This window comes from Aspergillus ochraceoroseus (assembly GCF_002846915.1).
Source record: "Aspergillus ochraceoroseus IBT 24754 chromosome Unknown P175scaffold_11, whole genome shotgun sequence".
Lineage (NCBI taxonomy): Eukaryota > Fungi > Ascomycota > Eurotiomycetes > Eurotiales > Aspergillaceae > Aspergillus > Aspergillus ochraceoroseus.
In genome coordinates, this window is record NW_024468486.1 from 207,501 (window position 1) to 221,615 (window position 14,115).

Here is a 14,115-nt window from a genome sequence, read left to right on the forward strand (position 1 = left end):
AGGCTCGATAAGCAAGCGCCTCTATATAGTCTTCGGTGGAAGTTTTGTGCTCGGGTGGGAAGGTCATTCACTGAATAGTAGGCAGGATTCGGAATCGGAAACAGGCCCTATGAAATTAGATCAGTTCGTACAAATGATTTAGAATGGAGATCTCACCACTTGTTGGGTCGTCTAGACACCTTTTATTTTGGTCAAGACGTTTGTATTGCATGTTGAGGGAGTATGGAGGTTGGAAGTGAGATGAAGGTATAAGGATGCAGATGATATATATCTCAAGACCAGGAATTCAACCCATATCGACTGTACAATAATGCCAATCTGTAGGCTGCACAATATCATCATCTAGTTCAAGTTGAGATTATAAATGAATAACTGGATTGTGTTGGAGTGTAGTAGAGTATTCATTCACAGAAGATTAAGCCGCCCAAATTCACTCCCTACTATAAACAGAATGAACACTGACCATCCATTATAGCATTGATATATACATAGAGAGTAATAGTAAGTAACACATCTCCTTGGTTTTATTATCTACTATATCCTTTCCAGGTCCATCCCATTTGTTGTCCAGGTTAGTTTTATTCTAACTAGAAAAGATTACAAAATCTACGTTCGGACCGAGCAGAGCAAAGCCACCTCCGCATCCTCACCTCCCCAGCTCTAACCAGGACCGAATAGTCCAAATCCCCTCCCATCAAGCATCCGGGAAGAATCCAATCACCAAGCCTCAAATACAAGCACTACATTTACAAACAAACCAAGCTGAAGCGCGAGAACCTCCTCCTTCTCCAGATATCCATCCTTTTAACCTCCGTCTCGCCTCCGCCTCCGCCTCTCACTCCAAAAAAAAAAAAAAAAAAAAAAAAAAAAACCCTCAAACCCCAACTTAAGAACCCAAACCCACAAGATACCATAAGAAAAGAAAGAAAGAAAGAAAGAAAATGCCAACATCTTCAGCCCCCCCCCCTACAACCCCCACAACCGCCGAATCCCTAGAATCCGATCTCCTCGCGTACCTCGCCTCCACCGCAACCCTGGAAGACCTCCACGCGACGCTTCTCTGCTCGCTACAGCGCCTAGGCTGGACCGAGAAGATCCGCCGCCTGGCATTGGAGCTCCTCCGCGCCGGACGGTGCGAGCGCTTCGACGAAGTCGTTGAAGCCGTGGTCGCCTCCGCCGAGGGACGGAAACACCCCGTGTTCGCAGAGGACGAGAAGAGCAGTAACGGCACCGGCGAGGCGGAACCCGGGTCCTACTACTTCGCGGTTGACAGTGTCGACGTGCGGATTCCCGAGTCCGTCGTGGAGCAGGGGGTCCGCGCGCTGAAGGATGTGCTGCGGGAGGTCGTGGTCCTGGGAGATGATGGCGACGGGGAGGGGACAGGGAATGACCGTACGGCCGGTGAGTCCGGTGGTGCTGGTCTTGGTGCGCCAGGGAAAGGTGGATTGAATCATGGTGATACAAGTCCAGCCAAGAAGGGGGACAAAAAGTCGAAATCGGGCAAGGCGAGTAAATGATACCATATGAATGAAATGAGGTTTTGATATGATATGAGATTTGATATGATATGAGACGATACGATCGATCCTCTGATTCTTGATGCTGGATTCCATTCCTTCTTGCATGTGGAGATCATTGACTATGTCGTATCCGAGGATTTCTGTTTCTTATTGTTTTTCTTTCGAGTTCTTACTTTGCCTCACGGAACTGTTTTGACTTCTTTTCTTCTTTGCTTTGCGGCGCTCAGGAGGTTTGGTGTTGATACAGCGGCTTTTTTTTCTTCTTCTCTTTAATCATCTTTGATACCAATAAACTACTACTACTTCACAATAATCAACCCAGGATGAAGTTCAAAATGATTAATTTCAAAACCAATGAGTTCAATATTGTCGAGGAGGATCCGTTTTGCACCGTTTCCAGTAATCTATATCCTCAACTCGGCTAGATCTAACTAATGGCGACACATAAACCATGATTTAAAGAGTAACTTGGAAATAAGAGAAGAAAAAAAAAAAAAAAAACAAGGGAAAAAGAGAAACGAAAATTTAGTCATAGAGGCTGTCGTCATTACCGGCTTCACCAAATGGGTTGGCATTATCCGCCACCTCACCCGCAGACGGGAAGCGGAAGAAGCTGCTGCCACCAGAGTTCTTCAGGCTCTGGGCAAAGGCCTCATAGCGGCGGATCTCGACGTCGCTGACGGATCGTCGCGCAGACTTCATGGCCTCTTCAAAGTGAGCACGGGTAAGCTCAGGGACGGGATCTTCCTCATCCTCTTCCTCATCCTCCATCTTGACGTCCTCACCACCGGCCGCGCGCTGCTTCTGGCGCTCAATCTCGGCGGAGATAGATTCCTTGATAGCAAGCTTGACAGCACGCTGGGTGACAAATCCAAGATCGGCACCGGAGAAACCGTGGGTCTTGCTGGCAATGAAGGGAATGTCGACATCGGGGGCGACAGGCGTCTTGCGGAGCTGGGCCTTGAGAATGCCCTCACGGGAGGCCTGGTCGGGCAGAGGAACGTAAACCAGAGTATCGAGACGTCCCGGACGTACGAGGGCGGCATCGAGCTGCTCGGGTCTGTTGGTGGCGCCAATGACAAAGACATTCTTCTTGGAAGTCATACCGTCCATCTCTGTATTCACTCACGATTAGCTTGCCCTTCAATAACAATGCACCGCGGAAACACCAAACTTACCAGTCAGGAGCTGGTTGACAACACGGTCAGAAGCACCACCGGCATCGCCGACGGAACCACCACGGGACTTGGCGATAGAGTCCAACTCGTCGAGGAAGACAACGCAGGGAGCAGCAGCACGAGCCTTGTCGAAAATGTCACGGATGTTGCTCTCAGACTCACCGAACCACATACTTAGCAGCTCGGGGCCCTTGACGGAAATGAAGTTGGCAGCACACTCGTTCGCCACCGCCTTGGCAAGCATGGTCTTACCAGTACCAGGAGGACCATAGAACAACACACCACGAGAGGGCGAGAGGCCGAACTTCTGGAATTTCTCGGGGTGGTCCACAGGGTACTGGACGCTCTCGATAAGTTCGCGCTTGACCTCTTCCAGACCACCAATATCCTCCCACCGGACGTTGGGAACCTCCACAACAGCAACCTCGCGGAGAGCAGAAGGATTGGAGACGCCGAGGGCGTAGCGGAAGTTCTCCATGGTCACGCCAAGGGAGTCAAGAACCTCTGCATCAATTGTGTCCTCATCAAGATCGATAAGATCCATCTTCTCACGGATCTGCTGCATAGCAGCCTCAGAGCAGAGGGAGGCCAGATCGGAACCCACGTAACCGTGAGTCTCGGCAGCGATAGTCTCCAGGTCGACATCACCACCGAGCTTCATGTTCTTTGTGTGGATCTGGAGAATCTCCAGACGACCAGTAGGGTCAGGAATACCAATGTCGACCTCACGATCGAAACGACCGAAACGACGGAGAGCAGGGTCGATCGAGTTGGGGCGGTTGGTGGCAGCCATGACGACAACATTGGAACGGGCCTTCATGCCATCCATCAGGGTCAGGAGCTGAGAGACGACACGACGCTCGACCTCTCCGTTGGTCTTCTCACGCTTGGGAGCGATGGAATCGATTTCATCGATGAAGATAATGGCGGGGGAGTTCTTTTCTGCTTCCTCAAAAGCCTTGCGAAGGTTGGATTCGGATTCACCAGCCATCTTGGACATGATCTCGGGGCCGTTGATCAGGAAGAAGAAGGCACCGGTTTCGTTGGCGACGGCACGGGCCATCAGAGTCTTACCGGTACCGGGAGGGCCGTACATGAGAATACCACGAGGAGGCTTGATACCGATCGACTTGAAAAGCTGGGGGTGACGAAGGGGCAACTCGACCAATTCACGGATCTGAGCCATCTGCTTCCTGCACCCACCGATGTCGTCATAGCCAACTTCGTTGAGGTTACCCTCCTCATCCTCTCGCTGGATGGGCTCACCCTCGCTGTGGATAATGGTGTCTGGGGCGACAATACCGTACTCTGGGGGGTCCACCTCCACAACCTTGAACTCGACCTGTCTCATACCACCTCGTACTGTGAAGAGATCTCCCTGCTTCACAGGCCGGTATCCATCACGGAAGTAAGGAGCAAGATAGACATCGAAGAGAGATCCAGTAAGGCCTTCGACGGTGTCTGCAATGGGGAGGACGGCAATACGCTTGGCCTAAAAAAAAAAAAAAAAAAAAAAAAAGGGAAAACCAGGTCAGTGACTGGACGGGCGGAGGGGTTTGAGTACCCAGGGGAAACGCAGAAACAACATACATATTTGATATCAGGGCAAGCGTGAACGGTGATCATATCTCCGTGCTTGACACGGAGGTTGTGCCTAACGACCCTGTTGATGCGGGCGCTTCCATCATCGAGATCATCATCTGCCAACACAATCAAAGCGGTTTCCTTGCGCTTCTTGCCTCTAACCAGGACTGTATCACCTCTGAAGAGCTGGAGCGCGTCCATAGTGTTGTTGGAGAGGGAAATGATGGAGTTATCATCGTTGACGGCATCGGTGACCCTGGGGTTCAAGACAACTCATTAGCATGCTGGATGTGACGTGACCCCTCACGGGTTCGCCAGCTGGGACGAAGCTCACATCAACGAGTTAATCTTCTTCTTCTTCTTCAGAATAGCTGTCGAGGTATCAAGCTCCTGCCAGATGGAGTTAGAATGTTGATGACTCGGATCGTATGTATCTAATTACCTCTTTCTTCTCAGCACCGGAAGCATCGCTGAGTAGACTCAGTTAGTTACACGACAGATTACCCGGCAGGAATTCCGGCACATACAGAAGCTTCTTCTTGTGTTCTGGCTCCGAGCTCATCTTGACGACAGATACGAAGATGTAGGGGATCGAATAAGCTCGTAAAGCAACGACGTACACCGAGATGGGTTTAGGGAAGACGTGGAGTGTGCCGGATCAGGAACGCCGAGCAACAGGGAAGAGAGGTGAAAGGTAAGAAAGAAGAGAAGAGGAAGGGAAAGTAAAGCAGAGAGACAAGATCCAAGAGACCACGGAGATGGTCAAGGAACGAAGTAAATTGGGAGGGGAGGGGATGGATGAAGTTGGGGGAGGAGAGAGTTTGGAGGTGAGAAGCAGACCAGAGAGAGAGGCAGCTCCCAGTTGTTAAGAGGTGAGGTGACGATAACTCAACCCGCCGGGGTTGATGACTTAAGCCAGAGAAAGATTCCTGATTGTCGCCACCGCCTTTACATATAGTAGAGAGAAGCGCATGGAACCTGGTCGTAGCACCAACTCTTTGGCAACCTAATTGTTTCGCTTTTCCACCTGGTTCTTGTTGTAGAGACAAGACTATTTTGATTACTATGTTTTTTTTTTTTTTTTTTCATTTTCTTTCTTATCTCCCTAGGCTACGGAGTACTATGAAGTGCATGTCTCCGAGGTGATCGATCTGTGGCGATGTTGCCAGATGATGCCTGGGATCCTCAGGCACCACCACAACATCCCAACATCCAGGGTTGGTTCCTGCCAGCCATGGATCGAGCCTTCATCAGATCAGGCCTAACAACTTCACTCCAAGATGACGGGATTCTACAGGGTGAAGGGGGTGCAAAATGCCTCGTCAGGCTGTTTTGTTGTTGTCTTTTTTTTTTCCCCCTTTCTTTTTGGCTCTAATAGTGAATGAACCTGTCTATGAACGATCTCTCCACCTAGACTAGACTGATCCCTATATTGATATTCATCTGTTTACCTTTTACTTTAGACTCAGTCTCAGAAAACAAAAATACGAGATGTTGACCTCATAAACCGTCATGGCGTGTACATAGCGTCTCGCTCATCCTCAAGTTCTTCTTCTGTCTGCAAGCGACTACTAGGTATATCCCAGAGCAGCAATCGAGAACCACAAAACAAAAGTTTCCAGGGATAGGGAGACCGCTGACAGGGAGGGGGTCTAGCAACAATGAAGTGGGATCCAACATACCCCCAAGACTTCAAACAAGCGCTATCCCAGAGCTTCTCAAAGGAGGAAGTAACGCAACTCCTCGCGAAATCCAGCTGCCCCCCACGTTTCATCTACGGAGCCCTGATGCTCCCCACCGTTCTGAAATACTTCCTGGAACTGCCTCAGGTCGCCAATGTTGACATGATGCCCGCTACTCTCCGGGGCTATGAGCTGTCCCTCATCGCAGAGAAAAACCTCCCCGTGATCGCGCCATCAAGTGATCCGCAAACCTTGGTAGAAGGGATGCTCGTTTTCGGGCTGAATGAACAGCAGCGGAATAGGATCTACGATGTCGAAGGTGGGCTTACGCAGTTGGTATACGTTCGGGTGATGGTACGACAGCGAGATACCCTGGACTTGCACAACGACATTACCGAGATGCGGCCCGTGGATGCGGGTACGTTTGCGTTCAACGGTCCTAGTAAGGCGGGGCTGATACCGGTGGGAGACACGTACTGGGCAGTCGATGACTTCCTGGGGAGTGCTTTCTACGAGCAGATCGAAGGGCATCAGCGACGAGATCAGCTGGAACGGTCGGATCGGAATGGCTTGTACTGGGGGTTCGGAGCCATGAGGTGACTCTGGGGGCGTCAACCTACGTAATGGATGTCTGGCTCTTCGATCAGGTTCAACTAGGAACGACTGAGCAGAACTAGAATCCTTTTAGAACCCTAGCTTACCCCAAGTTCCGTCCAGGGAAGAGATACCCGTAGCAAGATTCCCAAACTTATTATTGCTATTGTTATTATTATTCACTCAAAGTCCGTCCATTCCTCTAAATCCAGAGTAGGTATCTATTAGAAAACATATACAAGTCCGAGCGAATCAGACTCTAGACAAGATGACGAAAAAAAAAAAAAAAAAATCTTGTAACAAGACGACTACGCAGTAGAAGTCCAAAGATCATAGAATCCCCACGCTCCAGCTAAGAAACTAACAAAACCAGTGAGCTGTCCTGGAACGCCAATACCCTTCTCTACACTCCAATGTAAACATAGCGGTGTCCAGCAAACATTGTTTACCAAACTCTTCTTCCAACCGCGGTACTCCGCCTTCAGCGCATCCTGCTTCTCCTTCGAGGCACCCTCCGCCTCGGCCTTCCGGCGGAGGGCCCTCGCTCTCCACAGCACAAAATACTGGAGGACGATATGCCCCAACCAAGCCCGTGTACTCCAGAGATACCACTTATCGATTCCGCCCCGTCGGTCTATCCATCGCTTCGAGATTACTCCTTTCGCGGAGAGGAAGCCCACATTCTCCGATGCTTGGTAGATCATATTCGAGATGACCTGCAGCAGGGTCAGGGCATATATGATGCGATCTGAGGGGGGGGATTTTATTGTCCCGGAGCCCCAGGTCCACAGGGGGAATAGTCCAAGAAGTCTGAGCGAATACCGGATTTCCGATATGAGAGAGGAAAGGGCGAGAAGCGGGGATGTTTGAGGGGCTGCTTCTGTTGTTGTTGTTGGCTTGGTGGACCGCGATCGAAGTCGGGCAAGAAGACCCAAGCGTGTCTGGAGGGCTATCCAGGGAGCAGAGGCGAGGATGTGATGTAATACATGAGAGGTATAGCCGACAAATGCGAAGACTCGTTCCTGGCCGCTGGCGGTTGACATAGCCCTTTTATACGGGTTCAATTAGCCCAGGACAGAATGAGGTGAGAGAGATACAAATCAAGATTCCCTTACTTGTCTAATCGCGCAATAATTACATCCACTGCGCGGAGAGCTGTCAACAACCGGCGCTGAGCATTCTCTCCCGACGTCACGGGCACGTTCCCCGCTGGGCTGGCGGGCTTCTCTGTCCTGGATGCTTCGTTGGGCATGTTGACAGGATGAGTGGGATCCGGGGGTCGTTCGGAGTCGTCCATGGCGAACTGTAAACCGGGTAGAAGATGGGGACGAACTGGCTGGGCCCGATGAATATTAAAGAAGTTGTAGGGAAACGGCATCACGATCCCATCTCACTGATTTTACCCGATCCAGTGTGGAGCCGAGGCTCGGAAAGAGTTATCTTTTAGTTATCAGTGACGGGATTTAGTTACATAACTATACTCTGTAGTTAACTGCCTGCTACACTTGAGATTCCTTTGCGGATAATCCTGACGAATATGGAATATAATGCGGAACATGTTCCAAGATATTTGTATGTTGCGCTTACATTAAGCTGTGTTCTACTGCTCTACGCCATCCTCCACTGTACCATAATTGAATGAATGCTATAGACCCACTTCCTCGGTTGACGGCTTATCCAGGCCAGTGTGGATTACGGAGTACAAGTTGTTAAATTTCTCCCTGGGATTCCATTCATTATGCCGATACCTGGACACTTTCCATGATGGAACTAGGCCAGAGTAAAGAGACGCTCCTTTAGACTATGAGAATAACGACATGGACTCCATGTTCCCGTAGCCTGGCCACACAACCATGCCTGTCTGTCATCACCCACAGTTGCTCCAGATTTAGTGTCCTGTTCATATTGTGACAGGTCCAGCCAGACTAGGGTTTCATCAATGCTGCAACAGATATTAGGGGGGGGGGATTCACTGTTTCACAGCGTTTCCTGGAAACTGAAAATTCAGGTCATGTTGCTATGAGAATCACTTTCAACAGAACCCATACGTGAACTCGACGCGGTATCTAAGTCATGCAGATTCAGGTCAGTAAACACTCCACTACTGCGGATCTCGATCTCCTCGGATCCTTCATCTATGGTTGAAAGTACGCCCTGAAGGCCGTTCACGTCGAAACTCGGACAGCTTCGGGTGTGATGACGGCTTCTCAGCCGATGGTTTCGCGGCACGTGTGGTGCAAGATGCGGAGGCGGAGGAGGCGGGTTAGGGGACCGTAACCCCAAGTTGCGAACGATCCTGAAATCAGACACAGGTCTATCCCACAGGTCCCACGCACTACTGGGGGGGTTGGCGTCCATCTCGTTGCAGACTTCATTGAGGCTCACCCAGGTTCTCTCCTGGAGTCTGCGCTCACAATGTTGGCATGCTTTGTAGCTGCATCGAGCGGGCGCTGGGGGTGACTGTGGTAAGCCAGCACCTGGTGCATCTGCAGCTAGAAATGCAGGAGTATGGCAGGATGGAACCCCGTTTTCGTCCGGCTGTGCAGTTAATGAAGACGGAGACGGACTTCTCTGCTTCTCGCAGAGTCTGAGGACCTTCAGCTTTTGTTGAATGATGATTTCCTTCTGTTCGTTGGTGTACTCGCCCGACAGGATAGCATCAGTAATCCAAGGGCTCAAGAGGGACCCCTCGGGGTCAATTGGGTCTAAGTAACCTGAAGTATCTTCGGTACAGAGGTAGAACCATTTGAGGAAGGGTATCCTGCCACACGAATCACAGGTTTCATATTCGTCAATTCTCCACTGGCGTGTGACGGTGCTGTGGTAGCAGTAGTTCTGGCGGGGAGCAGGTTGGCGGGTACGAGAGATGACCAGCGGACGTCCTGTATAGAATAGAGTAGGAGGGACTGTAGGATTGGTGTTCTGGGTGTCTTGATTCTGGTGTGTGAGGGGAAAGATGAATCCTGGAGGAGGTCTCAACAAGATCGGATCAGCTTCTCTGGCAGTAGATCCTGGGGTTCTGTTTTCATCATTTGCCATGATCGACGACATGAGATTGGGATTTGAGATGGATGGGGAAGAGGAGAACCGGGAAGAGGAGAAAGAGAAACATGGTGATGATGGGGATGGGTTTGTCTTGAGCTTTACAGTGAATTGAGTGAATACAATGAGGGAATATCAACAAAGTCAGTTTCCATAGCAAAGAATTCATACAGTAGGTACTCTCTCTCTCTCTCATGTGAGATTATAGCAAATCAATGGAGATATAAAACATAGGGTTATAGGACTACCTAGGTATACAAGTATGCAGCTCCAGACATCATCTGTAGAGTCTGTATCCTGAATATATGTCAATGGAGAATTAGACCCCACAGATTTATAAAATCACAGGGGAAACTAAATCAACATCTATATAGTAATATAGTAATATAATTCCATGGAAGATGTGGCTGGAGAAATCATGAAAATCAGGATGTCGGCGGAGTCCGAAACCGCCTGCTGGCCCGTGATTTCTTAGAAGCGACACAAGAAGTCGGGCATCATATCATCATCCTCTTCCATCTTCCATCTTCCATCCATCCATCTATCCATCTCCAGATCTTTCTTTTCTCTCCTGTTTCTTTCTTTTGAATTGCTCTTATTCTTCTATACCCAGTTGGATATTGACTGATGAATTAATTAACCCCAACTAATAATACTTCCACACCACCAATTGAAACCGTTCACCTCCTCGGTAAGCTTCTCCAACACCTGGTTTCCAGCCGCCGCCGCCGCCCTCTTCCTGTTGAAAATAAACAAACAGCCGCCCCTGTCCCGATTTGCCGGCGTCGTACTATTCGCCAGAATTCCCTCCAACCCCATGTTTTTCTAATTAATCAATCAATCCTTTTGTGCTCCTCGGTCTTGACCCGCCACATCTTTTTCGCATCTTTCTTCTTCTTTTCCCTCTCTCTTCCCAAGCTCACCGCGTTTTCTTAATCGCTGCAGGTCCCCTCTCTTATCGCAGTCCCGTCCCTCTTCTCAGTATCCACACCATCCACCATCATGTCCGTCAAGTTCCAGGACGTGAAGATCCAGGAAACCGTCCAAGATGTCGCCGAGACATCTCTCCGACAAGAAACCAAGGAGTTGGCGCACAAGGTTGGCGAGCGCCTGACTGGAGGAAACCCTCAGACCGGCTATCTCGCGGTAGGTTGGCCTCCCTCATCCATGACAAAGGCCTTGTCGCGTCATAACTATCTCTGCTTGTCCGATTGACTGACGCGGGAATTGGCGCCGCCCAAATAATAGATGTATCTGCGCGAACTGCAGGCCAACCCTCTGCGCACCAAGATGTTGACCTCCGGTGCCCTCTCCGCGGTGCAAGAATTCCTCGCCTCTTACCTCGCCGGTGATGTCACCAAGCATGGCCATTACTTCAGCTCCCGTGTTCCCAAGATGCTTCTGTATGGCATGTTTATCAGTGCCCCTCTGGGCCATGTGCTGGTTGGCGTCCTCCAGCGCGTCTTCGCCGGCCGCACCAGCCTAAAGGCCAAGGTTCTCCAGATCCTCGCCAGCAATCTGGTTGTACGTTCTTCTCGCTTCGATTGGTTTTTTTTGGGGGTAGGTCCTTTATCAGCCGGGGACTAACCACCGTCGCAGGTTTCGCCGATCCAAAATGTTGTCTACCTGGCATCGATGGCGATCATCGCGGGCGCGCGGAACTTCCACCAGGTTCGCGCCACCGTCAAGGCCGGTTTCATGCCCGTCATGAAGGTCAGCTGGATCACCTCGCCTCTGGCTTTGGCCTTTGCCCAGAAGTTCCTCCCTGAGCAGACTTGGGTGCCATTTTTCAACATCATCGGTTTCTTCATTGGGACCTACGTCAATACCCACACCAAGAAGAAGCGCCTGGAGGCTCTCCGCAAGGTATGTGAAATGCGCCACAGGATCTCTGAACAACCTCCTGACATCTAATCTTTGCTAGCATTACAATCAACGCCGTGGCCCCGGCAGCGAGTACGAGAAGGGTGACTACCGGTAAAGATGTGTATATACCGCGCAATTCATAAATCCCGTGCATGGGTCGAGCACGCGCGATAGACCTCTATGATCCGTATTCTTGTCAGTCACAGCCGAAGAATCGCATCACGGCATATAGATCAGTCGACCCTCCTACCCTCCTCGCCTCACCCTTCCTCTGACCTCAAAACTACTTTCTCATGTGATTTTTCTTTTTTTTTTTTTTTTTTTTTACCCACCTCCCCTCAAGACATACTCATCGGATTTCTCTTGCGTGTGCGAGATGAGGCTAGCTATGTTACTCTTATGATGAATGGTTCTTCTCTGTTTTGTCTTAATCTGGCTCTACATACTACTACATACATACTGGGAATTTATAATACCAATCAATCTAGTAGTAATAGCCCCCTTTCAATGCGACCGATCGCAACTAGGAGTACTAGGATTTCAGGTGACCGTTCTCGAGAGATTGGATGAAAGTAGAAACCATGAAGGAGGGGAGGGAGACACACAAAAGTTCGTTAATAGGTCATACGTAAAGGTAGGATAACCAAGCTCGCACAACTACTATTCAACCTCCATATCCTCGCCGCCTTTCCCCCTCTTCTCTTTCACCCACGCCACGAAATCATCTAACGCTCCCGGCCACGCGCCATCCACACTCCACCACCCAAAGGCCTCATCCTCCTGCGTCTTACGCATAAACACCTCTACCTGCTGCCACAGATCCTTATTCACGGGTCGTTTGCCACGGCCCTCCAGAAACTCAATCCACCAGTTCAGCCACGGCGAGGTCTGCGTGGTCCACTGGATCCCACCCTTTCCTGGCGTAAAGAGGAGCTTCCATTGCTCGGCGGCGATCTCGAACTGCAGGTTGCGCTGCCCTTGTACAAGACACAGGGGGAATGTGAAGCGGTATACGCGCCGGAAGAGTGCGGGTTCTAGCGGGATACGTGCGCGGAGGTTTGCGGCGTGGGTGGCCATTTTTTCAATTGTGTCGCAGCTTTCATCTGTCAATATCCAGTCATTCAACTTGCGGGGGAAGGGGGAAGAAGGGATTGGTTACCCGACGCCTCGCCAACCGTTTAGGAAACCCTCGCGCGTGAATTCACCCATAGAAGGGCACTGGAGTAGCTCTGCGATGGCGAGACAGGCCACTTCGTCCAGCTCTACTTGGATATCTCCTAGGAACCGGATGGCGCCTTCGATGCCGATGCCATCTGGGTTGTCTTCTGGGGATTCTGGTGCAGTCAGTTTAGTTAGGAGTGGACTTGGGTATCCTTGCGGGAAGAAAAGGGTCACCTCGATATGTGTCGAAGATCTGGTTGACTGCGGTGGTGATTCCTCCTTGGCCCTGGGGGCTTTGGAAGAAGCTGTATTCTCGTCAGTGAACATTTTCTAGGTGTGTGATTGAGGGCCTGGCTTCATTCCATATGCACTGCATCGTTACCCGCCGCCTGATCCTGCATAGATATTTCCCGAATATATAGATATATATATATATATCTATGGGAAAGATGAGATTTCTTTGAACGATTGTCCTATTTGCCTTCCTTCCCTCACTTATCTCTCCATTAACATTTGAAACCAAGAATAGGAGGACATGATGGAGCTTCGTTATGGCAAGGCTTGAAGCAAGCATAGATTCTCATTTATGTCATATTCCAAGGTGCGGATTTGTTTTTTTTTTGTTCTTTTAAGTCAAGAGAACTTCTCCAGCCAGCTGCTCTCGCAATCACAATGATAATAATACGTAGACGCCATCTACGCAGGACCGGTGTGCGGGTAATGATGATGATGATGATGATGATGATGATGATGATGATGATGCATTTTGTCTCCAGCCACACTGCGCAGGCTGCAAAGATAGGTAGGGTAAAAGGCACTCCAGATCCACCACTTACGCATCAATTGCTTCCTCTACATTCCATCTGGTCTGCCTCAGAAACTGGAAGACCGTCAGCGACAGATATGTCACGTGATATGGGGTTTCCGAGCGACAACGCGGCATAAAATAGCCAAAGCCGAAGACACGGCGGGCTGGGAGGGTACCTTTGTAGCTACTGTATCCTTTGCTTGAGTGAAATTGACAAACTGGGCTATTTGCTGCTTCTGAGCAGCAGAATAAGGAGGCATAGCGGGGTGACTGTGAAGAGAGGAGGGGTAAATGGTAGTAGTCTTGTGGGTTGCGAAGAAGAGGAAGGGCGAATGAGAAGGGAAGAGAGACAACCCCCCCAGATTTCAAGAAGTAAATCTCTCCAAAAGATGAGCTCAGAGCAAGAGATCGAACGGCGCCTTCTTTCTGGACTCGAGAGATTGTTTGGTTGCCGTTTTCTGAGGCGCTGGGGATGTCGAACCACTAGGCTCCTTTGGGAAGTCCTGTATATTAGTCAGACGAGGCGGTAACCATCAACAGGATGTATGTATTATTGTATATGTATATTCTTTTAACGGAAAAGAAAGACAGATAACATATTCTCTTGAGAAAGGAAGATCCTATCATCATGATGCTATAATTCTGTCGTATACGGAGTACAACTAGATTAGGTCCCTCGG

The 14,115-nt window shown here is 49.9% G+C and overlaps 8 protein-coding genes across 8 annotated transcripts in view; 3 read left to right on the forward strand and 5 right to left on the reverse strand.

The window, feature by feature from the left end:
• P175DRAFT_0560897 (uncharacterized protein) overlaps positions 1-67 on the reverse strand; it is a gene marked incomplete at its 5' end in the record, with an annotated part of 1,447 nt that extends 1,380 nt beyond the window's left edge. The window contains one exon of the mRNA XM_040901008.1: positions 1-67. This exon is cut by the window's left edge and continues 54 nt beyond it. Coding sequence (XP_040748608.1) covers positions 1-67 — 67 coding nt within the window.
• A 775-nt stretch (positions 68-842) lies between these two features.
• On the forward strand, positions 843-1,855 carry P175DRAFT_0504972 (uncharacterized protein). The gene has a single exon (XM_040897992.1). The coding sequence runs from the start codon at positions 942-944 to the stop codon at positions 1,515-1,517; it is 576 nt and encodes a 191-aa protein (XP_040748609.1). The 5' UTR covers positions 843-941; the 3' UTR covers positions 1,518-1,855.
• A 190-nt stretch (positions 1,856-2,045) lies between these two features.
• Positions 2,046-4,844, reverse strand: cdc48 (AAA family ATPase CDC48; the record flags this gene model as incomplete). Its single annotated transcript, XM_040900285.1, has 6 exons — positions 2,046-2,635; positions 2,699-4,190; positions 4,289-4,538; positions 4,617-4,672; positions 4,725-4,752; positions 4,810-4,844. The coding sequence occupies 6 exons, from the start codon at positions 4,842-4,844 to the stop codon at positions 2,046-2,048; spliced, it is 2,451 nt and encodes an 816-aa protein (XP_040748610.1).
• Positions 4,845-5,612: 768 nt separating this feature from the next.
• P175DRAFT_0504976 (gamma-glutamylcyclotransferase family protein) lies at positions 5,613-6,722 on the forward strand. Its single transcript, XM_040897993.1, has one exon. The coding sequence runs from the start codon at positions 5,944-5,946 to the stop codon at positions 6,562-6,564; it is 621 nt and encodes a 206-aa protein (XP_040748611.1). The 5' UTR covers positions 5,613-5,943; the 3' UTR covers positions 6,565-6,722.
• Positions 6,723-6,828: 106 nt separating this feature from the next.
• P175DRAFT_0504977 (uncharacterized protein) lies at positions 6,829-7,920 on the reverse strand. The gene is made up of 2 exons (XM_040897994.1): positions 7,674-7,920; positions 6,829-7,605 (listed from the first exon to the last, which is right to left on the reverse strand). Exons 1-2 carry the CDS (start codon positions 7,853-7,855, stop codon positions 6,867-6,869), a joined length of 921 nt encoding a protein of 306 aa, XP_040748612.1. The 5' UTR covers positions 7,856-7,920; the 3' UTR covers positions 6,829-6,866.
• Positions 7,921-8,667: 747 nt separating this feature from the next.
• Positions 8,668-9,447, reverse strand: P175DRAFT_0404709 (uncharacterized protein; the record flags this gene model as incomplete). The annotated part of the gene is made up of 1 exon (XM_040893013.1): positions 8,668-9,447. A coding segment is annotated over one exon (780 nt), but the record flags the coding sequence as incomplete, so codon positions are not given.
• A 1,102-nt stretch (positions 9,448-10,549) lies between these two features.
• Positions 10,550-11,849, forward strand: P175DRAFT_0504979 (Mpv17/PMP22 family protein). Its single transcript, XM_040897995.1, has 4 exons — positions 10,550-10,746; positions 10,849-11,124; positions 11,200-11,466; positions 11,525-11,849. Exons 1-4 carry the CDS (start codon positions 10,603-10,605, stop codon positions 11,579-11,581), a joined length of 744 nt encoding a protein of 247 aa, XP_040748614.1. The 5' UTR covers positions 10,550-10,602; the 3' UTR covers positions 11,582-11,849.
• A 13-nt stretch (positions 11,850-11,862) lies between these two features.
• Positions 11,863-14,073, reverse strand: P175DRAFT_0519280 (DCN1 family protein). The gene is made up of 5 exons (XM_040899095.1): positions 13,612-14,073; positions 13,464-13,507; positions 12,862-12,932; positions 12,626-12,800; positions 11,863-12,562 (listed from the first exon to the last, which is right to left on the reverse strand). Exons 1-5 carry the CDS (start codon positions 13,693-13,695, stop codon positions 12,127-12,129), a joined length of 810 nt encoding a protein of 269 aa, XP_040748615.1. The 5' UTR covers positions 13,696-14,073; the 3' UTR covers positions 11,863-12,126.
• Positions 14,074-14,115: the final 42 nt, after the last annotated feature.